Below are 21,759 nucleotides of genomic sequence, written 5' to 3' on the forward strand. Positions count from 1 at the left end.
AAACACCCTGTATATATCACGCAAACTCATTTTTCATACATTTGTGACATTTTTTCTGGCAAATACTTACATTCATCATCGCTATAACTTTTTTGTAACAATAATATACTGACACTAGTTCACGAAAAGTACAATTTCATTTTTATTATTTATAATAATGTTTAAAACCTTTTACGAGTGCTATTTGATAAGCTGTTATCAATATTAATAATATAATAGTTTTCAGTTTATCCCGATTATCGGGTTTTGTTTCGTACACGATGCTTTCTAAATATACACAGGAGACTTAATGATCGTTGTTCAAATATATCTCTTTTGAAATACTTCATTTAAATAACTTCGAACAGCAATATTCGATTTCAACAAACCTCAAATTATTACCAACTGCATTTTTTTGTTACAGAAATTGTTTTCTACAATGTCAATTTCAAGTTATGACAATGATACTGATATCTTGTTCTTTGTTCCATTGATCACTTCAATGTTTAAAAATATTGTGCAGATGTGTTGTACTTAAAATAATCATCGAAAAGTCTAATTTATTTGTGGAATGAATATTTTTACGACAATTGTTAAAAGACGTTATTTTAATCAAATCGAACAAATTCAAAACTTATGGACAATATTTGTATTTTCAATTTTTTACATAAATTGAGATTTGAAAATAAATTTCCTGCCCTTCAACATCTGTCACTTAGGGCTACAGCCATATTAAACACGCTGGTGTATCCATCGTTGGTTATTTTGGAGTAACTGCAGTGTTGCCAACCCTAATTTTAGTAGGTTGGAAGAATGTAGAATGCAAAATTGGTAAAACTACCATCCACCACCTCAATTTAGAAGATTAAATATGCATGAACTGTTCTTAAAATGTTTATTTTTGGAAATTATACATATTTTAATTAAAAAATTTTTAATGTTAAATTTTAGTACGCAGCAATTCCTCTAGAGTCTCCGTGCAAATTCTATTTCATATTATTAATTGAAGAAAACAATCTCTCAACGTTGGTACTATGTGCGAGTAATTTCCTTTTTTAATGGATAAAACATGATTTCAGAATTCTTCAGGTGCAGGATCCACATTTTTTTCTGTGAAATAAAATGCCATGTTTCTTAACGTTTAACCGCTACCTAACGATATCTCATACCGCCAGTGTTGAATTTCCCGCCTTGATTTTTGAAATGAATTTTTGCTGACCTTGAGACTCTCAGTACCTTTCAAGTTTACGTCGATGCGTACATTAGTAGCGCGCTGGCGGTCAGTGGAATAACATCTGTAAGTTGGGAGCGATTTTTGGAGGCATAGCGGAATTTTTGTTATTGTTTTTTTATTTCTCTTTTTTTTTGAGTTTTTCTTTTATAAAGTTAACACAGAGGGCGGGGCCATCGTCGATGCATCCGGACGAAGTTACGTCTCTGAAAGTGAGCATGATACAGAATCGGAGCAATCCGGAAATGAAGAAGAACATGAGGAAGTAAACAATGAAGAAAATCTAAGAAGACTAGATTTTTTACGAGCGTGAGAAGGTAAACGCTACGAAATGGTCAGAACAACCGCCTCCAACTAATTCTAGAACAAGAAGTCACAACTTAGTGAAGAGGTTACCCGGGTTACGAGGTCCAGCAAAAGCATTGGGAGAAAATGCATGCCCTCTACAAGTATGGGAACTACTATTTAGCGCAGATATGCTCCATGAAGGTGCATTGGACAAATCGTAAACTTTCTAAAATACGAGACCATTGAAAGAAGTGGATGTTGCTGAGATAAGAGCTTTTTTATGCTTACACAGAAGTTTTTAAGGTAGGAAGAAAGAGTTTAGAGAGTTTGTTTGCTACTACTGGCACTGGCAGAGATGTATTTGGGTGTACAATGTCAAGAAGAAAGTTTGAAACTTCATTAGTCGCACTGAGATTTGATAATGACACGGATAGAGCAGAAAGAACGAAGGAAGAGCTGCAGTTATTTCTGGTTTATTTAGGAAGTTAGTGATAATTCTCAAAAAAACTTTGCCTTGGGGACATTTGTTTGGGTGGACGAGAGCCTAGTAGGTTTTATTTGTATAATGCTTACATTTATTGTGAAAAGGTTCGGATAGTCATGGATTATCAGCGAAAGAAAAAAAATTGCAGATTGTTACTCAGTCTGTGGTATTGTTTAGTAAAGCCCATAGAAAAGACCAACAGAAACGTGACAGCAGATAATTGGTTAAGCAGTTTACAATTTGTTACAGAATTACAAAACAGAGGACTAACGTTTTTGGGTATATTGAAAAAGAACAAACCCATGATTCCTGCCTCTTTTTTGCCAGATAAAAAGAAAGAAGTCGTTAGTAAATTACACGGAAAGAAAACATTACTCTGCTTTACCATGTTCCTAAGAAAGCCAGAAATGATTGCCGATTACAATATGTCCAAGGGAGGTAACTTAGATAAGAAATGCGAAAATTATTGTTCTTGTAGGAGGACTCGCAGATGGTCCATGGCTGTTTTCCTACAAATGATGATCTCAATCAACGTCTACATTTCATATCAAAGAATTACGAGCCAATAAATCGCTCCAAGTTCCTCAAAATACTGGCAAAAAGTCTATTCACACCATCCATGCAACACGGATATAATGAAAACCTTAGATCACCAAGAGAGCTAAGAAGTCTACTGCAAATAGTAGAATATCTCCAACGATGATCGACTATAGATTAAAAAGACTTGTTTCTTATACCCCTACAAATTGCAGCGGAAGCAGCGAAACCAATTTGTTTGCTAAAACAATTTGTAATAATTGTGTAAAAAATCGAGAAAAATAAGAAAATATACATATTTGCCTATATAGAATTCATTCATTTATTTTGTTTGTTTAAGATGTTTATTTTGGCCTTTTGGTTTCATTTTTTCGATTATTAATAAAGAAAGAATAAAGCAAATAAGGTAGTTTCAATTTACGAAAAAAAAATATGGGTATAACCACATATTATGTATCATACCGATGGTAGTGAGTCATTTTTTCTGGCCATAGTCCTAAAAATAGAAATATAATGTAATGTAAATAAAAAAATTCTAGCAAAATAAAAGATATAAATATTGAAGCCACAGAATATGTAGTTTATTGGCTGCCATAACTTTCGAGAATTTTTTTCCTGATTGATATATCACTTGCATCTCTTGAGCATTCTTGATTCTGGTTCAACAGTTGACGAAGTCAATTTCAAATTAAGAGGACTTATAGTTAAATTTGAAGCTTCGCGCTTTCGTTGTAAACGTAGCTGGTTCATATTGCTTTTCATCTCTTTTATCGCGTCCATGAATCAAATTTTAGTATTTTTTTTTTATTTATTAAACTATGAATTTATACATACTGTCTCTTACTCTTAAATTATTCACACTCATACCCTAGACATTATAATAATTAATTTATCACTACTTATATGATTAACTAACTTATATCCACTACTTTTATAATTTATTTAAATTCGTCGATTACTTTTTACTATTTCGTCCTGTTATCTATAACTCGCTACTAAACAAGCACGAATTTATATCAGAAAGAAATTTCTAGAATTCTAGAAAGTAAACAAAGAAATAAATGAAAAGGCATTCCTTGAAACTGGTTAAAATAAACAAATCGCTATGATGAAAACAAACATCAAACGTATTCCGGAAACCGACGTATCCACCAAATTATAACCGAACAGGACTGGTTTTACGGTTCATGTCGTGGACTAGTTCGTAACTGAATCTGAGTAAAGTCTTTTCATCCTATAATATAAGCTTATATATCTGAAAATAATCATATTTTGATGTAGTTTTTAGTTTTAACTGCTTCTAGTCATATACATCGATAAAAGTCAATAAATTAATACATCAAATTTGACAATTTGTAGTTCAGTTCTTCAGGTAATTAAATAGTTATAATTTTTATTTAGCGAAAAAGTGTGTGTTGTAAGTGTCAGGTTTTTGTGAAGGAAACTACTTTCCTAATCGCGTAGTTTCTTACAGAGAAACCTTTTACTTTTTGTAAGGTAGGTAAGGTAATATCGTTGAAAACATGTCTTTGTTATTTAAATTTTCCTTAAAAATGACAAAGCTTTATGAAAAATTTCAAAAGCAAAAAAAATTTAGAGTTAAATTATCCATGGTAAGGAAATAAAAATGTTTAACATACCTGTCTGACTGATAAAAATGTCAAGGTTAGGTCATCTCCTCCTAGTTGCTATTACTAATGCCCTCGATAGCCTCATACTGCATTTGGCATTTTTAAATTGAAGGATTATGAAAATATTAATTTTTTTCGAAATTTTGAGCCCTACTTTGGGGCCCTATAACTTGGACAACATTCATAATTAATTATGTTTAACTTCCGTGGAAACTAAACTCCTAAATGAGCAATAGTTTTTAAAACAAAAACGCTACTTTCCAAGTTAAGATCCTTGCTACTGTTTTTTACACCTTCAGTCAGTTGCAGTAATTCTAGTTCGATAAAACATTCCAAGATAGTTTTGTATGTGGTAAAAATCCGTTTATATAATAAATAAAGTTTGTAAAGGACTTTCTGATTGCATTTTTAATTAATGACATGGAAATAGGGCAAAAAATAATCCAAAAAATTTAAGTATAGCTCTGTTAAACTATCCGTGGACTTCACCTGGATGATCTCAGCTACAAGTAGCCTGTCACTCAAAGCCGTTTGACCACAGGAAGTAGAGACAGCCATCTTATTTGAGTTGGGTGTAGAAATTTGTGTGGTTTTATATCCAGAAAGGACTGGAATTCCTTATAGTCACCCAGACGTTTTGGGCTATTTTGGACATAATTATATACATCTCTTACAAAATCCCGTACACCCTTCGGAAAGAGTTTTGCAAGCAGAAGAAGCATAAAAATAAAATGAATAACAAATGAATAAATGTGGGATCTCATTTGCAAATAGGGTGGACAATGAATGGTGTGAATCAAACATAGTATTTGCACCATCAGCTGCAGACCCAATCATGTTCTTTTTGCAATATTTTCATTATCAAAATATTATTTGCATTCATTATGTAATGCTGAGGCAGTGCCCTCTACAATTGGTATTAAACATAAAAAATTATCTTCCACATTAAAATCTACCGCTATTCTGGCAATAAGCGCCTAATCTTCCACCAGCACACTTAAGATCACACCTACATGATTTGCAATAAAAATATCCTTCGCCCTTGGTACTTTCTTGAAGCCAACTTGCAAATTACTAGTCTTAATTCCATATTTTTGGTCTCAGTGCCTTTTTCTAGCTTTTCGTGGCGGAGTTTCTAGCCTAGAACTCTGTGCATCGTTAAGCTTCCTGTATATTTCTTATCGACTTATACATATGACTTGAGTATTTTATAAAACTGTCACCCCACATTTTTCTATGTTAACAAGTTAATGAGCACATCCTAAATAATATAATTTAGTTTGACAGAATTAGGCCTTCTGATAAATTAAACCTCCGAATAAATCGAATTATTTGCCAAATAAGTTATTAGGCAGTCACAACTGTCAATTGAAGAGTTTAGTAGAAACTTAACCTAAAATATTATGTGTCAAAATTGGTTTGTCCTATATTGAAGAAAGATGGAAAGACAGAATGATAACGGTTTCTCTATCTTCCGAGGTTTCAGCTCGGTTCTGCGCATTCTCAAGCATGCGCAGTATAGATAAAGAGTCTCGAACAAGAGAGAAAATGAATTTTGTAGGGACGTTTTTTCCCATACCAACTGAGTATTACATAAAAGATTATACCTATATTTGATTAGTTAATTTTTGGAAATATTCGTCATACAAATAATTAAATATTTAATATGGATGATTTCCGATAATTAGAAGATTTGTTTGATGAGGAATTAATTAAGGAAATACAGCAAGTTCCAGAAGAACGAGCTAATTCCGTTCGTCATGATGAAATTTTTTTACCGTTTGCTTTTTCCTTTCCTATCAATTATTTTCAATATTCTTTTTTTTTTATTACAAAATTCGCATCAACCGTATACTGGTTATTAGCGATTTAGTTAGTAAAGATTAAGTATTTAATCTATGAATAATTGTTAAATTAATTTTATGATAGAGATCTGTTTAAGGTAATTTTTAAGGTAAGTAATGTTGTATTTTGGTCCTAAAATTTCACGTATTGTTCCGAGTGGTAGATTTGAGATCTTTCTGAGTTAAGAGATGGACATTCTGCGATTATGTGTTTTATAGTTAATTTGCAATTGCAGTTGCTACATTTTGGTTCGGGTTTCGCATCAAATAAGTAGCTGTGCGTCAGTCGCGTATGGCCTAGACGCAGACGTGTTAGAAGAAATTCATCTCTGCGATTTTTCGGTAGTATTGACCATGGTTTTATTGAGTCTTTCACTTCACGAAGTTTGTGTGTGGATGTTGACCATTTGATCTCCCATTCATTAAACACTTTACGCTTTAATTTAATTTATTGTTTTAATATCGGTAGTAGTTAAAAAGTTCACGCACTCCACACTATCACTAATTACAGCTTCCTTAGCCATCAGGTCTGCCTCTTCGTTTCCTTTTATTCCAATGTGTGAGGGGATCCAACAGAATACTATTTTTTTGTTGTTGACTTGTATGTATTTCAGTTTTTGCTTGATTTTGATTACTAATGGATTTGTGGTGTGAATTTTTTGAATACTTTCGATTGAGCTAAGAGAGTCTGTGAGTATGACATGATTAGGCTCGTTTGATGAAGAGGCGAAGTGGGTAGCTCGATATATTGCTTATAATTCAGCAGTGAAAGTGGATAGGGTTTGAGGAGCTTTTATCATATATTTGGAGGTTGGTGTGATGATTGCGAACCCCCTACCGTCTTGAGATGTTGATGCGTCTGTGTAAATATGTACAAAGTTTTTGTACTTATTGAGTATGTTATTTAAGTGTCCTTCGATTAGCTTATGGTTGGTGTGGTGTTTGTCGAAAGAGGTGAGATGGGTGATGAATTTCGTGCTTCCTATTGTCCTTGGTGGAGTTTGAGAAGATTCGATAGGAAGGCATTCAGGAATAAAGAAATTTAATTCGCTTAGATATGATCGAATTCTAGCATAGAAAGGTTTGGGGGTTCTGGGTTTATTTGAAAAAAGATTTGGGAAGTTCTTGGAGAAGCAGTTTTGGAGGGTCGGATTGGAAGGATTGGATTTTAGTTTGGCTGCATATGTAAGGCTCAAATATATTCTTCTGTCTCCCAAGGATGGTTCCCCTGATTCGCAGTACAGACTTTCCACTGGTGTTGTTTTGAATGCACCTGTTATCAAACGTAAGGCTGAGTTGTGAAAGCTGTCGATTTTCTTCAGTAGCAATTTGTTTGCTGTTGAATATACAATTGATCCATAATCCAGTTTTGATCGAATAAGTGTTCGGTACAATGTTAGTAATGTTTGTCGATCTGCACCCCATTCTTTGTTCGTTAGCGTTTTCAGTAAGTTCGGTGGTTTGTTGCAAGCTAGGAGAAGGTTTCTAATATGGTAGTTCCAGCTTAGTGTGTGGTCGAATAGTATTCCGAGAAATTTTATTTCTGTTTCCATTTTTATGTCTTCATTATAAAGTTTCAGTATCGGTTTGTTTGGTATGTTCTTTTGTCTTGAGAAAAGAATATAGCGAGTCTTTGTAGTTGAAAAATTAAAACCAGTTTTTTGTGACCACAGTTCTAAGTTATGGATAAAAGCTTGACTTTGTGAGAAGAGGTTTTTAATATTTTTTCCTTTACAGTAAACAACTAAGTCATCTGCGTATAATCGAGCTTTTACTGGTAACGTAAGTTTATCAGGATGTCGTTGATTGCGATGATAAAGAGTGTGGGACTTATGATTGATCCTTGGGGTACAACATTATTAAAATATGTTGTTTCGGAGGTGGTGCCGTTGGTTTTAACTCTAAATGTTCGATTTCTCAGGAAGTTTTTGATAAAATCCAGGCAGTGACCATGTATGTTGATTTCGTATAATTTATGATGTAATCATGCCTTGCAGTGTCAAAAGCTCGGTTAATGTCAAAGAAAATAGCTAGACAGTTGCTTTTTAGGGCAAATGCTTCGTTGATTTCACTTTCCAAGTCTATTATGTTATCCAGGGCTGATCTTTGTTGTCTAAATCCGCTTTGTTCCGGTATAATAAGGTTTCTTTTTTCTAGAGTCCAGAGCAGTCTGTTGTTTATTATTTTTTCCGTTAGTTTGCACATAGCACATGTGAGTGATATAGGTCTATAGGATTCAGGATGGGTTCTAATGGTTTGTGGTTTCAGTATAGGAATTATTATGGATTCACGCCATTTTTCAGGAAAGTTATGCTGCAGCTAGATGGTATTGAACAGGTTAAGGATGTATTCGTGGGCAATTAAGGTGAGATGTTTCAAGAAGACAACTGGTATTTCGTCAGGTCCTGGTGACGTTTCTTTCAGGCTTGAAAGAGCTTCATCATATTCTTGGGTGGTAATAGGTAAATTGATGGGTTCGTTTTCATCGAATTGTATCATTACCTCGTCCTTTTCTTCTCTCTCATGGGTAATAACAGTATCATCGGAATTGCGTGTGATGGAGCGGTTTTTGTAAGTGGTAGCTAGTATTGAGACTATTTTGGAGTTATCTGTGGTTGTGCGACCGTCTTTCTCTAGCATGTGTATATTATGGTGCTTGTAAAGTCCTGATATTTTTCTCACTCTTTCCCATACCTCCATCATGGATGTTTCAGAATTTATTGTAGAGATGTATTATGTCCAGGATTTGCGTTTACCAGTTTTTATTGTACGTCTAGCTTCGGCTCGGGTTTTCAAAAATTCGATTTTATTTGCTGATGTATTGTGTCTTTTATATCTATTGAAAGCTTTTTTGTTACTCTTTATTGCCGATTCGCAGTCGCTATTCCACCACGGCACAGGTTTGCGTCTTTTCAGACGTATAGTTCTTCCGATTGATATGTTTGCTGCTTGCTGAAAAATACTAATAATGTTTTCTAAAGCTTCGTCTATATCTATTATAATTGTGTAAGTTGTCAAACTTTCTGAGATAATTGTTTTGAAAAGAGCCCAGTCTGCTTTTTTTAAGTTCCATTTTGGATATAAGTCGTGATTGTGATTTGGTTTTCTATTGTTATGCATGACGATTGGATAGTGATCACTGTAGTAGGTATAGTCCAGCCGATCCCAGGAAAGAGCTGGAGTCAAAGTTGGGTCACAGATAGTGAGGTCAATACATGAACCCTGACCTGATTGTATGTTAAATCTAGTTGGCTTCCCATCATTTAAGATGGAGAGATTTGCGTCATCAAGAGTATCTCCTAGTAAGCGACCTCTATGGTTTATTGACGTTGATCCCCCACATTGAACACCACAAGGTGTTATGGGCATTGAAGTCTCCGACTATTATTCTAGGTTGAGGAATTTGTTCCAATAATTCATTTAACTCTTTAGCATCTACTTGATATGCTGGAGGGATGTATACATTGCATATATTTACTTTTGGATTAGTGTGTAGTTCGATAGCTACGGCTTCAAGGTTTGTAAGGATCATAATTTCTGTAGCGTGGAGAGATTTTTCCACAAATATGGCTACTCCTCCGCTAGCTATTTTAGCATTTATTCGGTTCTTGTAGAAGCTGTTAAATTGCCTGAGCGGTTCGTTGTTATTGTATTTGAAATTGGTTTCTTGAAGACAAATAACTAGGATGGTTTGCAACATTGGTAAGTTGTTATAAAAGCCATTGATATTCCATTGTAGTATAGATGTAAAGTCCATGAGAATACGGGGAGAAAAATATTAAAGTAAATTATTGGTTCAGTTAGTTAATATTTGTTTGAGATGATTCACTTTCTGTTTCTCAGAGGTCCGTTTCTGGTATGTTCAATTGTAGGTGAGAAAACAGTTTCTTCTTGAGTTTAGTGCATCTGCTTTTGATAGATCTGAGCTCAAAGAAAGGGTAAATTTTTCTTAGCATGTCTATTAATCCAGTAAAATCATTTGTGTAGTTCTTTATTATACTAATTGGATCAGATGAGCCGTAGACATTTTCAAAAAGGTCAGATATCTGGTTGTGGTCCAATATGAAAGGAGGATTCGGTTCTGAAATGACTTTTCTAATTGGTTCCATGAGAATTTCTGTAGAGATTTCTGGTTTATTTTTAGGCTTTTTACTTGGCCTATTTGGTTTGGGGAAAGACGGTTTCTTAGGGTTCTCTGGTTTAATTTCTTCTGTTTGAGGGGGAGGCGTAATTATTTGCTCGTAGTTGCGTTTGGTGATGTTTTGCGGAATTTCTTTTATGTTTATGGGGGGGTACATTCTGGGAGTGAGGTGTTATAGGGGTTTCTGATGGGATCTTGGTGTGTGCTTGTGGAGTATTGGCTTCGGTATTTTGGGGCTGCTGGGAAGGTTGGGTGGGGTTTTGTGGTAGTTCAGCTATTTGGGGTTGTTCATAAGTTTGTAATTGGGAGTTTTTACAGTTTGCTGCAGTATGACCTGGTTTTTTACATGTAAAACATAGTAGACGGTCTTGGGATAAGTAAATTCTGTAGCTAGTGTTCTCGTGTGTAATCATTAGACAGTCGGGTATTTGGATTGTGGATTTTGAAATAAAGATTTGTCTTCTGAAGCTGTAGATGTGGTTATATTTCGGAATTGTGGAGCTAATTTTGAGGAAAGACATTGGTAAGAGTGTATTGAGACCTATTTTGTTAAGTTCATCGATTAGAGCTGAGTGTGGTATGGTGGGGCATACATTTGAGAGTATCAATCTTTCGGAAGGTGTTATAAGCTTTCGGGCTTGGATCGAAGTGTTGTTGATAATGATCAGCCCTTTATGAGAGGTCATGAAGCGGTAAACAGAATCTTCATTTGTGAGGTACATGCATATTCTATTGTTTGATAGCCTCGATGTGAATAGTATATTTTTTGGACCGATTAGTTCTCCAAGTGATATCAGGTAATCTTGAATTTTCAGGTTATCGACAGCTGGAAAAACAATTGCTTGATGTTTTGTAGGAAATTGTGGTTTACTAAGTATAGATGAGTATGTTTTTGTAGGGTTTATATTCTGAGAGCTTCTGTAGTCAGAAGTCCCAACATTTGTATTTTGCACCATTAATTTTAGAAATATTTCCGCTTTGATTCTAGAGTGCGGACCTGTTTTGGCACAGGCCACTTCATATCAAGTTGATAAGAGCTGGTTTGTTTTTTTTGCGAATTCTTCTTCCAAACCGGTGCGGTGTAAAATTGATAGCACAGTGTGAAACAAATTCACTGTTTTAGTATGAATGTATGAGATTCTACTTACAGTAATGTCTCTGAGTTAAGAACACTTCTAAACGATTCTATCTATAGTTTCATAGATTTTAGGACTGTGATAACTATCGAAAAAGAGTTATTTTTATAGGAACTGACACTTTCACTGTTAACGTTACGGTTGCCAGAGCCGGACTCTCTTTCAATATTCTTCTTCTTTCTTATATATAAGCAAAATGATTATTTGTATCGTTTCCTTTGCCGTTTAATTATTAGAGAAGTTGTCGCTTCATCTCTTGCTTCCAACGCTTCGGCACCTTAACGATTCTTACATATTTTCTAATGTCCTCGCTTCTCTCTTTATCAAAAAGTGTTTTTCCAGCGATCCTACGCACTATTTTCCTAACCTAACCTAACCTAGTCTAACATAACCTAGCCTAACCTAACCACAGAAAGTAATATTCTTTGTGTTCAATGCGTCTGGTCTGGTTTCCGCTGTGTATGTTATAAAGACTGGATGAGAGCCTTGTAGATTCGGGATTTGGTCTTGATTCCGATATATTTGTTTCGGAAGATTGTATCGTTCATGTAAGCTGAGATCCGTGCTGCTTTTGCAACCACTTGTTTCCTGATATTTCTATGCCTAGATATTTAACTTTCATCTCTTGTTGTATAATTTTATCATCTACAATTAGTTTGCTTCTGATAGATGTTTTTGAGGTGGTCATGCGTTTCGTTTTTGCTGCAGATATCTTCATTTTTGAACTTTTTGCCGTTGTGTTGAATTTGAATAGTAATATCTGTGGGTCATCTTCATTTTTTTGCAATCAGAACAGCATCATCGGCATAACATGGAATCTTAAGGTCGTTATTCCCCATTTTATACCCTTTCAGGTTACGAGTGCTTTTTATTACATCGATCGGCCATAACTATGTTGAACAATATAGAGCCATATCGAATACCATAAATTTTGACCTGTATTTTGTTTTTCTGGTAAGTGTTTTCGATGGTTTTTATTATGTTATATGGGATTTGCCTGTTATATAGAAGGTGTACCGCGTCCTTCAGTTGTATTCGGTCAAACGCCTTTTCCAGATCTATAAAACATATGAACGCCGGTTTGTAATACTCGATGGATTTTTCGACACAAATATCGCATCTGTACAAGATCTTCCTGATCTAAATCCTTGCTGTTCGTTGCTTCAATAGAAAAACATTAAAATTTTCTAATAAAGTTATGCGGCTAATAACTATTTGACACTTTATTAGAACGTAAAGAAGCTGGACCTTGGTCATTCAGTACACTATTTTGAAACCAAAATAGTTTCATTTAAACTATTTTCTATAAATAAAATACTGTTTTGACTGTATTATAATAAATTACAATCTTATTAATATGGACCGTAACAGCTGTTTTCAATTTCAAGTTAGTTAAAATATACAAGGTGAGTCATGAAGAACTTTACATACTTCTACTATATGTATAGCCCCTCAGGGAGGCTACTAAGAGTGTAAAATTGACGTTAAACGTTAATTGGTTATAATATTTACACAGCTGATTTTATTTTTTAAAGATTTTTCATAAAGCAGTCCACTACTATCATACATTCGACTGGTATAGGCTGAATTTAGAAATTCCAGAACTGACTTTAAAAAATTAAATTAGTGATTCATTTTGAGTATTACATCCTGTATAGTACATTTTTTTAATGGAATAAATACATAAATAACAAACTACATATGCGATGTTTAAGTTATATCTTTGGTTTATTCTAAAACCGCAAATTTATCTAATTAATACTGCGAAAGTATTCAAAAAATCACGAGGTATCATATATTTTTCCTAGGAGATTCCGAAAATCATAACAGTTTCTGAATTTGAGCGATGGTTTTCATAAAAATCCAATTTTCATGACTTTCCTCCACTTTTCTCCACTGAATAATTTTTTTTTTTTTTAGAAACTGATAGCATTTGTGGGATCCTCATACCAAAATACCACTCAATGCAAAATTCCAGCGAAATCAGGGGCAAAAGATTTTTTTTACCATTTTTATAACAAAGAAATTTGAAAAAATGGTATATTCTGAAAATATAGAAAGAACCACGTAGTATCATGTATTTTCTTATGGAAATTCCGAAAATCACATCAGTTTTTGAATTTGAGCAATGGTTTTCATGAAAATCTAATTTTCATGACTTTTCTCCGCTTAATAATTTTTATACCCAAACTTTCCTCTTAAATCTACTATATAGATAGAAATTAGTAGAATTTCAAAAGTAGTTTGGACACTCTTTCATAGAGGGCGTACCTGGGATTATTCTCATAAGACTCTATCGTTATATATCTTTATTGATGAATTTGTTTGTTTTAATTCAATATCCACTAGTTGAACAATCCAAAAAAAATAAGATATATATAGATCCACATCAGTCTTCTACTCGGAGGTGTGGTTTTCCAGAAAATCAAATTTTATGGTACGATTCCTCTAGAACGTGATATAGACGCGCCTGTCATGCTCGCAACTCGTTATACGTCTCGCATAGATGAAATGTATAAGTTTTTCAAAATGGAACTTCTATAGTTTCACTTAATCTATGATTTTATCGCTGTCTACCGAGCAATAGGAAGCAATAAATAGTTCCGTTCATGTACTTCCGCAACCAGTTCTAATATATGGTGTATGATTGGTTGCATAATCTTAAGAATGAGTCGAAAACTATTCAATTAATTCTGTTTAATCATATGATTAACTACCTTTTCTCAGTTGGTAGGCTTCACATTAACCGCAGCCTCCAAAAACAACTGTTTGACATTTAAAAAGAATTATTTTTTTCTGGAAATTTCTCCCTTTATCTGTCACTGTCATTTCTCGTTCTTATACAATTCCATAAATTCCATCATTTCTCTTTACGAAGGAAACAATAAGAATACAGTCGCTATCTAACAGAAGCGGGAGGAAATTTAATATTCTTTGAATGTAAGCAACTCTGTAAATCTGTTTCTAACCATTTGGTCGTAGACAATTCTTCTGGTCTATCTATCTATCATTTGTTCGAGCCATTCTTCAAAAAGATCAACAATCATGTCCAGATGATAGTCACCGTAACGAGTAGATTTAAACGTTAATAAACCACCTCCAACAAAACCGTTAGAACTACCGATTTGTTCTATAATCAGTCTGTGCTTGTTTTCTTTTAGTGGATTCAAGCCAGTAATTAAATTATTCAAAAAAGACTGTCTTCGATTTGTAACAGTTTCATCTTGCCAAAATATATATGGTCATTGATCCATGTTCCATCTACTTTCAGTCTTTATCAAAATATCATGTACGCATGTACTTTCATTTCTATAAGTCTTCCTTTCCTGGAGATTTTCAATAACTGGTAGACTTTCTAGCCCAAGTTTCTAAGTAATAACTTATTTCAACACTTTTACATAAATGTATACATTACTAAATGCAAAAACCTAGAATCGTATTTTCGGTAATATTTGTTTAAAATTAAAATAAAACAACATTTTTCAAGCCCCATTGGCAAATAAGTACTTAATAAAAATAAGTTATGATATAGCTATGTAATATTTATTACAAAGGGGTTTTAACCAATCCAAATCTTTTGATATTTTTCTGTACACACAGCTTATGGTCATAAAAGACCAATAAAAAACCGATAACTTGTATTAGCTCACTTGATACATTCATGAAAATTTTTAGATTAATCTGTAATAATATTTAAAACGAACATACGATATTTAAGATTAGAAATGAGGTTTTAATACCCTTGTAGTTAAAATTTCCAATTCAACTTTCAAAATGTTAAGAAATTCAGGTCTGTGTAATCAAGCCATGAATTCGGTGCTTCGTTCATTTTGCCCGACCCTGTATAATCTTTTAGCAATACATTACTTATATGAAATAAGAATACCCTAAATCCTAAATATATTTCTATCCTTGATTAGACAACATCGTACCCCACCGAAAGAAGTTCGATTAATTTCAAACTTAAATTTTATTCTTTCAATTATATATATGAATCATTTAAAGTATTATATCTAAAAAGCAAGTAGAAAAATTAATATATTTATTTTTAAATTATTTAACTACCTTTGCGCGCCATCTAGCAACAAGTAGAATATATTCAAAAAACTAACCATTCCTGAAAGTTGAATGTAAACGAAAACTACAGTCACAGTGTAAGTCAATCAGTATTTGTAGTGGAATGTGTATCAAAACAAATTATTTACCAAAATGTTACAATATCAAAATAATAATGATACAATTAATACGGTTGTTCAAAAAAATGTTTTGAATTTTTGTACCATTTTATCATCACATTGTAATAACTGGAATTCTTTATTAACCGAAGCTATAAAACCTGTTCAAGCGTTAGTGAATTTTAGTGAACAATTAAGACACGTGGAAAAGTGAGTATGTTGTGTTGCATTGTTATTGTATGCTTTATTTGTATTATTTTTATTTCCTGAAAGCCGCTTGACATGATGCAAGACAACGTGCAGTGCAATGCAAGATGCAATATTTCTTTATCAAAATCATGAAAGCAAAAGCATTTGCAACTTTATCAGTGATTTTATTGCGTGCAAGCTGCAATTCTAGGGAGAAATCTAGTTACTTTTGGCTCAACAGATCAGCTGATTTTCGTAAAACTTTCATTTCTTTGTTAAGCCAGGCACAAAATATTAAATAAAATTTGAAGTTAGGGTTTTGATTAATACTATTGTCTGTCCATTACACTCCAAAAGTAAAGTAGCAGAAGTTATAATTAATGCCAGTGATGCACTGACTACTTTTTTCTTGTTCACTTTACCTAATTTTTCATTTTTAATCCGCACACAAATATTAAATAAAATGCAATATTCATCTATCTAATATATTGCCCTTCAATAAATTGCATGCATCAATTGCATTACTTCAAGCGGCTTAAAGATATTTTAAAAAAAATTCTTCGGATAAATCAGTTTTCAACACACTTTATCAAGCGCTGCTTTTCTCATTAACAACATTCTTTGAATAAAATGACAATTACGTATTTTCTTTATTTAAATACTTAGCTCAAACTACACCATATATACAAGGTGCTCCATAAATAATACTTTTTTATTAAGGTCTTAGTATTTATCACCAAATAATCTTCCAATTATTGTTTCCAAGATACAAATTGGTATTTTGTTGTTTCAGAGCGAATATAAAGTATATTGATGACTTTGAGGATCTCCAACAAAAATTATTATATAAGATTACTTCTGAAATTGAGGACGAAATACAACTGATCAAAGATATTCTGTGAGTATATTTATTTATGTGGCAAAATAGTTATTTTCCTAACAAGTGCGGAAAGTGATACTTTCCCGCACGCGACTGCAGTTGTCCCGAACGACGCGGAGCGGAGTTCGGGCAAGCGGTCAAGTGCGGGAAAGACACTTTACGCATGAGTTAGGAACATTATTTTTTCTACGACCGTATATACAAAAAAGTATACCAACCCATTTTTCTAAAATTATTTTATTCCAACAAACATAATAATATACAAAATTTATACAAAACTACAAAAATATAACTAAAAACTACTAATTATTATAAATATTAATATTGAAAACACAATTTGTTGCATTCTGTAGACTAGTAAGAATTGTTGGTGAGGATAGCATCGGTTGCAGGTCGCATAAAGATGACGATGACGGTGACGGTAACGGTTTTAAGTCATATGTAGTACAGAGAATTTTATTTGATATTTTTTTCTTCTGATTCTCGGTGTCCTCCAAATAGCCCTCAGCGTCAGTAGTAGACTTCCAGCCACCCAGGCGCTTTAGGTTGGTTATTTCTTCGCCGGAGTCTACTAGGAACGTTGTCGAAGAACGTCTGAAACTGTGTCCTGTATAACGTTCCGGATTAGGTAAGCGTAAATATGCGACAATCACTGCTGGCATCTTACCAAAAGTGTTTACGCCAACGCATTGAACTCAGCATTTTCCATTCTTATAATGAATAAAAAATCGGCTGTGTGGCGTGGTAGGTGGTTGTAAATCTGCGTACTTTCTGTACAGGGTCAAATAGGTTCCATCATTTCAGATAAAACAAATGATCTTGATGAATGATTTTTGGAATCAGAAATTTTCACAACAATTAGGTTGCCTTTATCTTGAATGTCATCGACAGTGATATTTACATGCTCGGATCTGCGGAGAGCGCCAGCCGAAATGGTACTCACTTTAATCATCAAGTATACCTCATCGGGAGCTAGCATAACCCTGGATATATCTTCTTTGGTAAAAACTTGTGCTTTCTGTGCTCGAAAACCAATAGCTTATGGAAGTTTCCTATAACCAATATTGTTTTATTTTTACTAAACTTTTTACCATCGAATAGTGGGACCATAATGTATTAGATTTCAAAACCTTACTTAGGTCTGAAAAATACGCCAGAAATACCTCTTCCTTATAAGTTTTGGCCCCTTTCTCCTTACACCATGTAACAAAATGGTCGTATTGCTTCTCATACCTTAGTCTGGATTTGGCAGGTAACAGCTCGGAATTAGCTTCATTTGCAGCCTTCAAAATGGCTTCTGGAAGTTCTTCGTCGGATGAATCCATTAATATTATTGTATCGTATTCGGTTTAATGTGGTTTAATTTAGAAGAAGATTGTTCTTATTCGGTTACTTTCAAGACGTTTTGAACAACTTTGACGTTTTACTAACAATTACACGCCACTAGTGCGGGAAAGTGACACTTTCATAACTAAAATGCGTGCGGAAAAGTGGGTTAAAACGCACGATCGTAGAAAAACCAATTTTTCAATTTGAGAAACTGGAGGCAACCTAATTGTAAATTTTTTCACTTGTAGATTTGTTTTGGGGAATATTTTTGGCTTTGGTTTTGTGTCCCCTAGGTGTTAGTGATACTCCTTTAAGAATTTGGATGAAATGTACAAAACATTTGCAGAATATATGCTCTGCTATTTTCATGGTTTCATTGTAGAATTATTCTCTGTCGTGTCTTAATTATCTTAAGGTGGTATTTGAAGGCTTAGTGACCTGTCAGATAACCATGTGTTCAGTTTGTTATTGATGTGGCATCTAATAAGGCCACAGTAGGCCTCTAGTCCAAAGTTTGCAGTAATGGCACCTTTTCTGCTTCCTTACTGCTTGGTAGCCACATTAGAGTTACTTTGTTTTTTTTAAACTTGTCATTCAAGAGTTTGTTGGCCTTCCCTAACTAGCACTCAAAGCCTTTTTGCTATGGGAGAGAATGTGAATGTGTTTTATAGATAGGTTTCTATCCAAACAGTCCAGAGCTGTTAGCAATTCTACTTGGAAAATTGTGATTTTGCCATGGGTATAGAAAACTTGTTTTTGATTCAAAAATGCCCAATCCAGCTGCTTTCGCTAACTTAGTACTGTCTGTGTACCAGAGAGATTCATTTCGAGCTTGAGGAAAATCTTTATTGACCCATGATTGGTGATCATTAATTACCATTTTGAATGAGAAGTCTATGTCTATTATGGTATGCATTTGGTTCACTGCTTTCTAGCTTTATCAACTTTGGAATTCCTAAATGCCTCTTTCCATTATAAGGTGAAGGGGAGACAAATTTAGCATCGCCTCTAGGGCTGTGGTGGACCATGTTGACATTGCCCCCATCATGGGTTTGATGACTGTTTGGTGTAGTAACTTTTGATATTACCTAGTGCAGATGATTGTTCCAAGTAAGTGTTTCATTCATGATGACTCCTAGATCATTGGAGAGTATCAGTTAAGTGGATAGGTGTGTGTGTGTGTATATTTGACTTCCTCCTCCTTATAAATGGAGCTAGTGTTGTATTACCAGGGTTGGTGGGGAATTGCCCTTCATCATTCCAATTTTTAATTGTATTTAGGGTCCTTTATATCTTAGCAGAGATTATGCCTTCATGTTTGCACCATACTACCACTACCAGATCATCTGCATAGGTTAAAACTGCGAATTAAGCGTTACTAAGTGTAGTAAGAATTTTTTCCATTACCAATGACCACAGTGGAGAGATAGTGGAAGTGTTTCCATTTATTTCTGTTTTTGATGGATTGATGTAAGGTGCTGCTTACATTCATGTTGCTGAAGGCTGCTAGAGCAATATCTTTGCTGCCAATAATCTTTTTTGTCTTTAAATAGCAATTTCCCTATTAGGGAAGTTTTTTTATAAGGAAATTGTTTTGTGTGATTTTCTTGTGAGAGGCATGCTTTCTGTATGGTTTTAAAGAGGCTGATCGGAAGGTAAGAATCTAGTAGATCTTCTGGTTTCCTGTCCGTTTTTGCTATAAATATTCTGCCTTTCTCCATATTTTGGGCATGTAGTCTACAATCAGACTGGCTTCAAAATGCCTTTGAAGACGCTTTCTTCTTGAAGAAAGATAATCCTCAGACAAATGTCGGTTCGTTCTTGAAGAAGATATTTTCTAAAGACAAATGTCGGTTTTCTGAAGAAAGATAGTCTATCAAACAAGTGTCAGTTTGTTCTTGATGAAAGGTAATCTCTCAGAAAAATGTTGGTTTGTTTTTGTAGAGGACATTTTCTAAAAACAAATGTAGGTTTGTTTCTGAGAAAGACAGTTTCTGAAGACAAATGTCGGTTTGTTCTTGAAGAAGGCAAATGTCAGTGAATGCTTTAAGCTGTCCAAGTTTCTGGTCAATTCTGGATCGCTTATAATTCGAACTGCTCTCTTCTGTATTGAATCTAATATATTCAGGGTATACTTAGGAGCCGAGCTCCAAATGTACAAGCAATATTCTAAAGATGGAAGATTCTGGGCCTTGTAGAGGATTAGAAGGTGTTGTGGAGTATATAGGTTTTTTTCCTTAAAGAGGTCTCCACATTTTTGTGAAGCTGCTTGAACAATAGGGGATTGGGGTCACGTTTGAGGCTCGCACGGTGTTAGTCTTGATCGAGAATGGGACGTTAACTGCGCACAGGTACCTGACAGAGGTTCTAGAAGACCATGAAGACGACGCAACCTTTATGCATGTTAATGTACGACCCCACACTTGTCGGATAGTTACCGAGAAACTGATATTGGTGCAGGAAAGCAGCAAAATGTCATCCAAATCATGCCTTGTCTACTGAAGACGTTAAAACTTTTTTTGTTTCATCGAAAATCATAGCAAAATTAAATTGTTCATTTTAATTACTTAGTTCAAATTAAAATTATTCATTTCCGTGACTTTCAGCAACAGAAATTTCTTTTTCATTCAGTCAACAGTCAAACACTTCATGATTGAAAATATTTTTTCAGAAGTCGATTATCGGCTGCTAATCAACTTGTGAAAAACAGACTGTCAATATTAGAAAAATCTACAATCGATTTGGATTGGGAAGAAATTACTGATCTGATAAAAGGAAATGCCTTTCAGCCTCCGCTTTATAGAATTTTACAAGACGGTTATGAATTCATGATGTTTTTCACAAACGCTTTAAAGTCGATGAACGAAAGTTTCAAGATTTTAAATGTAAGGAATGAAAAAATAATGAACGACTTCGAAAACAAGTTTAAATTGGATTTGGAAAGTAATCTAGTTGTAAACAATTTTCTAGCTATAGTCCAATATGTTGGAAACGAAAAGTCTGTTATATAAATTGCGTTATTTCCGAAGTTTTTGATATAATGAATAAAATAAAGATAATATAAATTTTCTAAAACTGTTTTTATGTGAATAAACACATTATAAAATTAAATTTTTGATTTATTATGAGTTAACTACACTCCTGAGCAAAAAAATCGACACAAGCGACAACATTTTTTTCCAACAGTTCGTTTTTTGTGTAGATTAACAAACAAAAAATATGAACTGCGTTTGATGCTTTGTAAAAAAGTTATGAACGATTATATGCGAAGAAGCGCATTTATGATCACATTTAAAGTCATAAAACTATATGAAATTTCCAGGTGAGATATTTCCCATTATTTCTCATATTTTTTGTCACAAATCCGCCGTAAAAACGAAGATTTGGAAATACAATTCATAGAAATCGGATGATTTTCTAGAGCCAGAAAAACGAGGTTACCGCGAAAGTCTGAAAACCATATGAAATCTTTACGTGAGATAAAAAATGACCAGAAGTGAAGATACCAAGATGAAAAAGACCAAAAAAGAAATGACCTTCTCCGATCTTGGACAAAATAACGGAAGAAACCAAGGTTAAAAATGCCAAAATAAGATTTTTTGAGTTGAGGACCCTTTATAAGCATTCGGCGCGACGACCAGAAGTGAAGGTACCAAGATGAAAAAGAGCATGGTCGAAAACCATAATATGTATTTGTATAAAACCTAATTGAAATTCTTCTTCTTCTCCATAATTGCCAAAATAGCGTAAAACGCGTTTTCAAATTCCCAATTTTTAAAAAGTTTCTGTGCACCTCTAGTTTTCGTACCGCCAGACCCTTCACAGGTTTTAGCTGAGGGCCTCAAATAGTCCGAGTCCTGGTGCTCACATTGAATACTTTAAATGAAACTTATCGAGTTGCTCTTTCATTTGTCA

The 21,759-nt window shown here is 34.0% G+C and overlaps 2 protein-coding genes across 4 annotated transcripts in view; one reads left to right on the forward strand and one right to left on the reverse strand.

Annotated features, from left to right (window-relative positions):
* Window positions 1-11,431, reverse strand: part of LOC130448084 (pickpocket protein 28-like) — a 45,785-nt gene extending 34,354 nt beyond the window's left edge. The window contains exon 1 of one of the 2 annotated variants that reach the window (XM_056785277.1): window positions 71-125. The gene's annotated coding sequence lies outside the window, so the exon portion shown is untranslated. Of the gene's footprint in view, window positions 1-70; window positions 126-11,283 lie in introns of those variants that run through there. The other variant, XM_056785276.1, reaches the window with a different exon arrangement.
* A 3,983-nt stretch (window positions 11,432-15,414) lies between these two features.
* LOC130448085 (uncharacterized) lies at window positions 15,415-20,955 on the forward strand. 2 transcript variants are annotated; one of them, XM_056785280.1, is made up of 4 exons: window positions 15,424-15,656; window positions 16,429-16,533; window positions 16,869-16,936; window positions 17,017-17,075. In XM_056785280.1, exons 1-4 carry the CDS (start codon window positions 15,481-15,483, stop codon window positions 17,058-17,060), a joined length of 393 nt encoding a protein of 130 aa, XP_056641258.1. In that variant the 5' UTR covers window positions 15,424-15,480; the 3' UTR covers window positions 17,061-17,075. The 2 variants fall into 2 exon arrangements, with proteins under 2 accessions (XP_056641257.1, XP_056641258.1); XM_056785279.1 differs by lacking the exons at window positions 16,869-16,936; window positions 17,017-17,075 and adding an exon at window positions 20,516-20,955 and having other exon boundaries at window positions 15,415-15,656.
* Window positions 20,956-21,759: the final 804 nt, after the last annotated feature.

This window comes from Diorhabda sublineata, chromosome 8 (assembly GCF_026230105.1).
Source record: "Diorhabda sublineata isolate icDioSubl1.1 chromosome 8, icDioSubl1.1, whole genome shotgun sequence".
In the NCBI taxonomy this organism is placed as follows: domain Eukaryota; kingdom Metazoa; phylum Arthropoda; class Insecta; order Coleoptera; family Chrysomelidae; genus Diorhabda; species Diorhabda sublineata.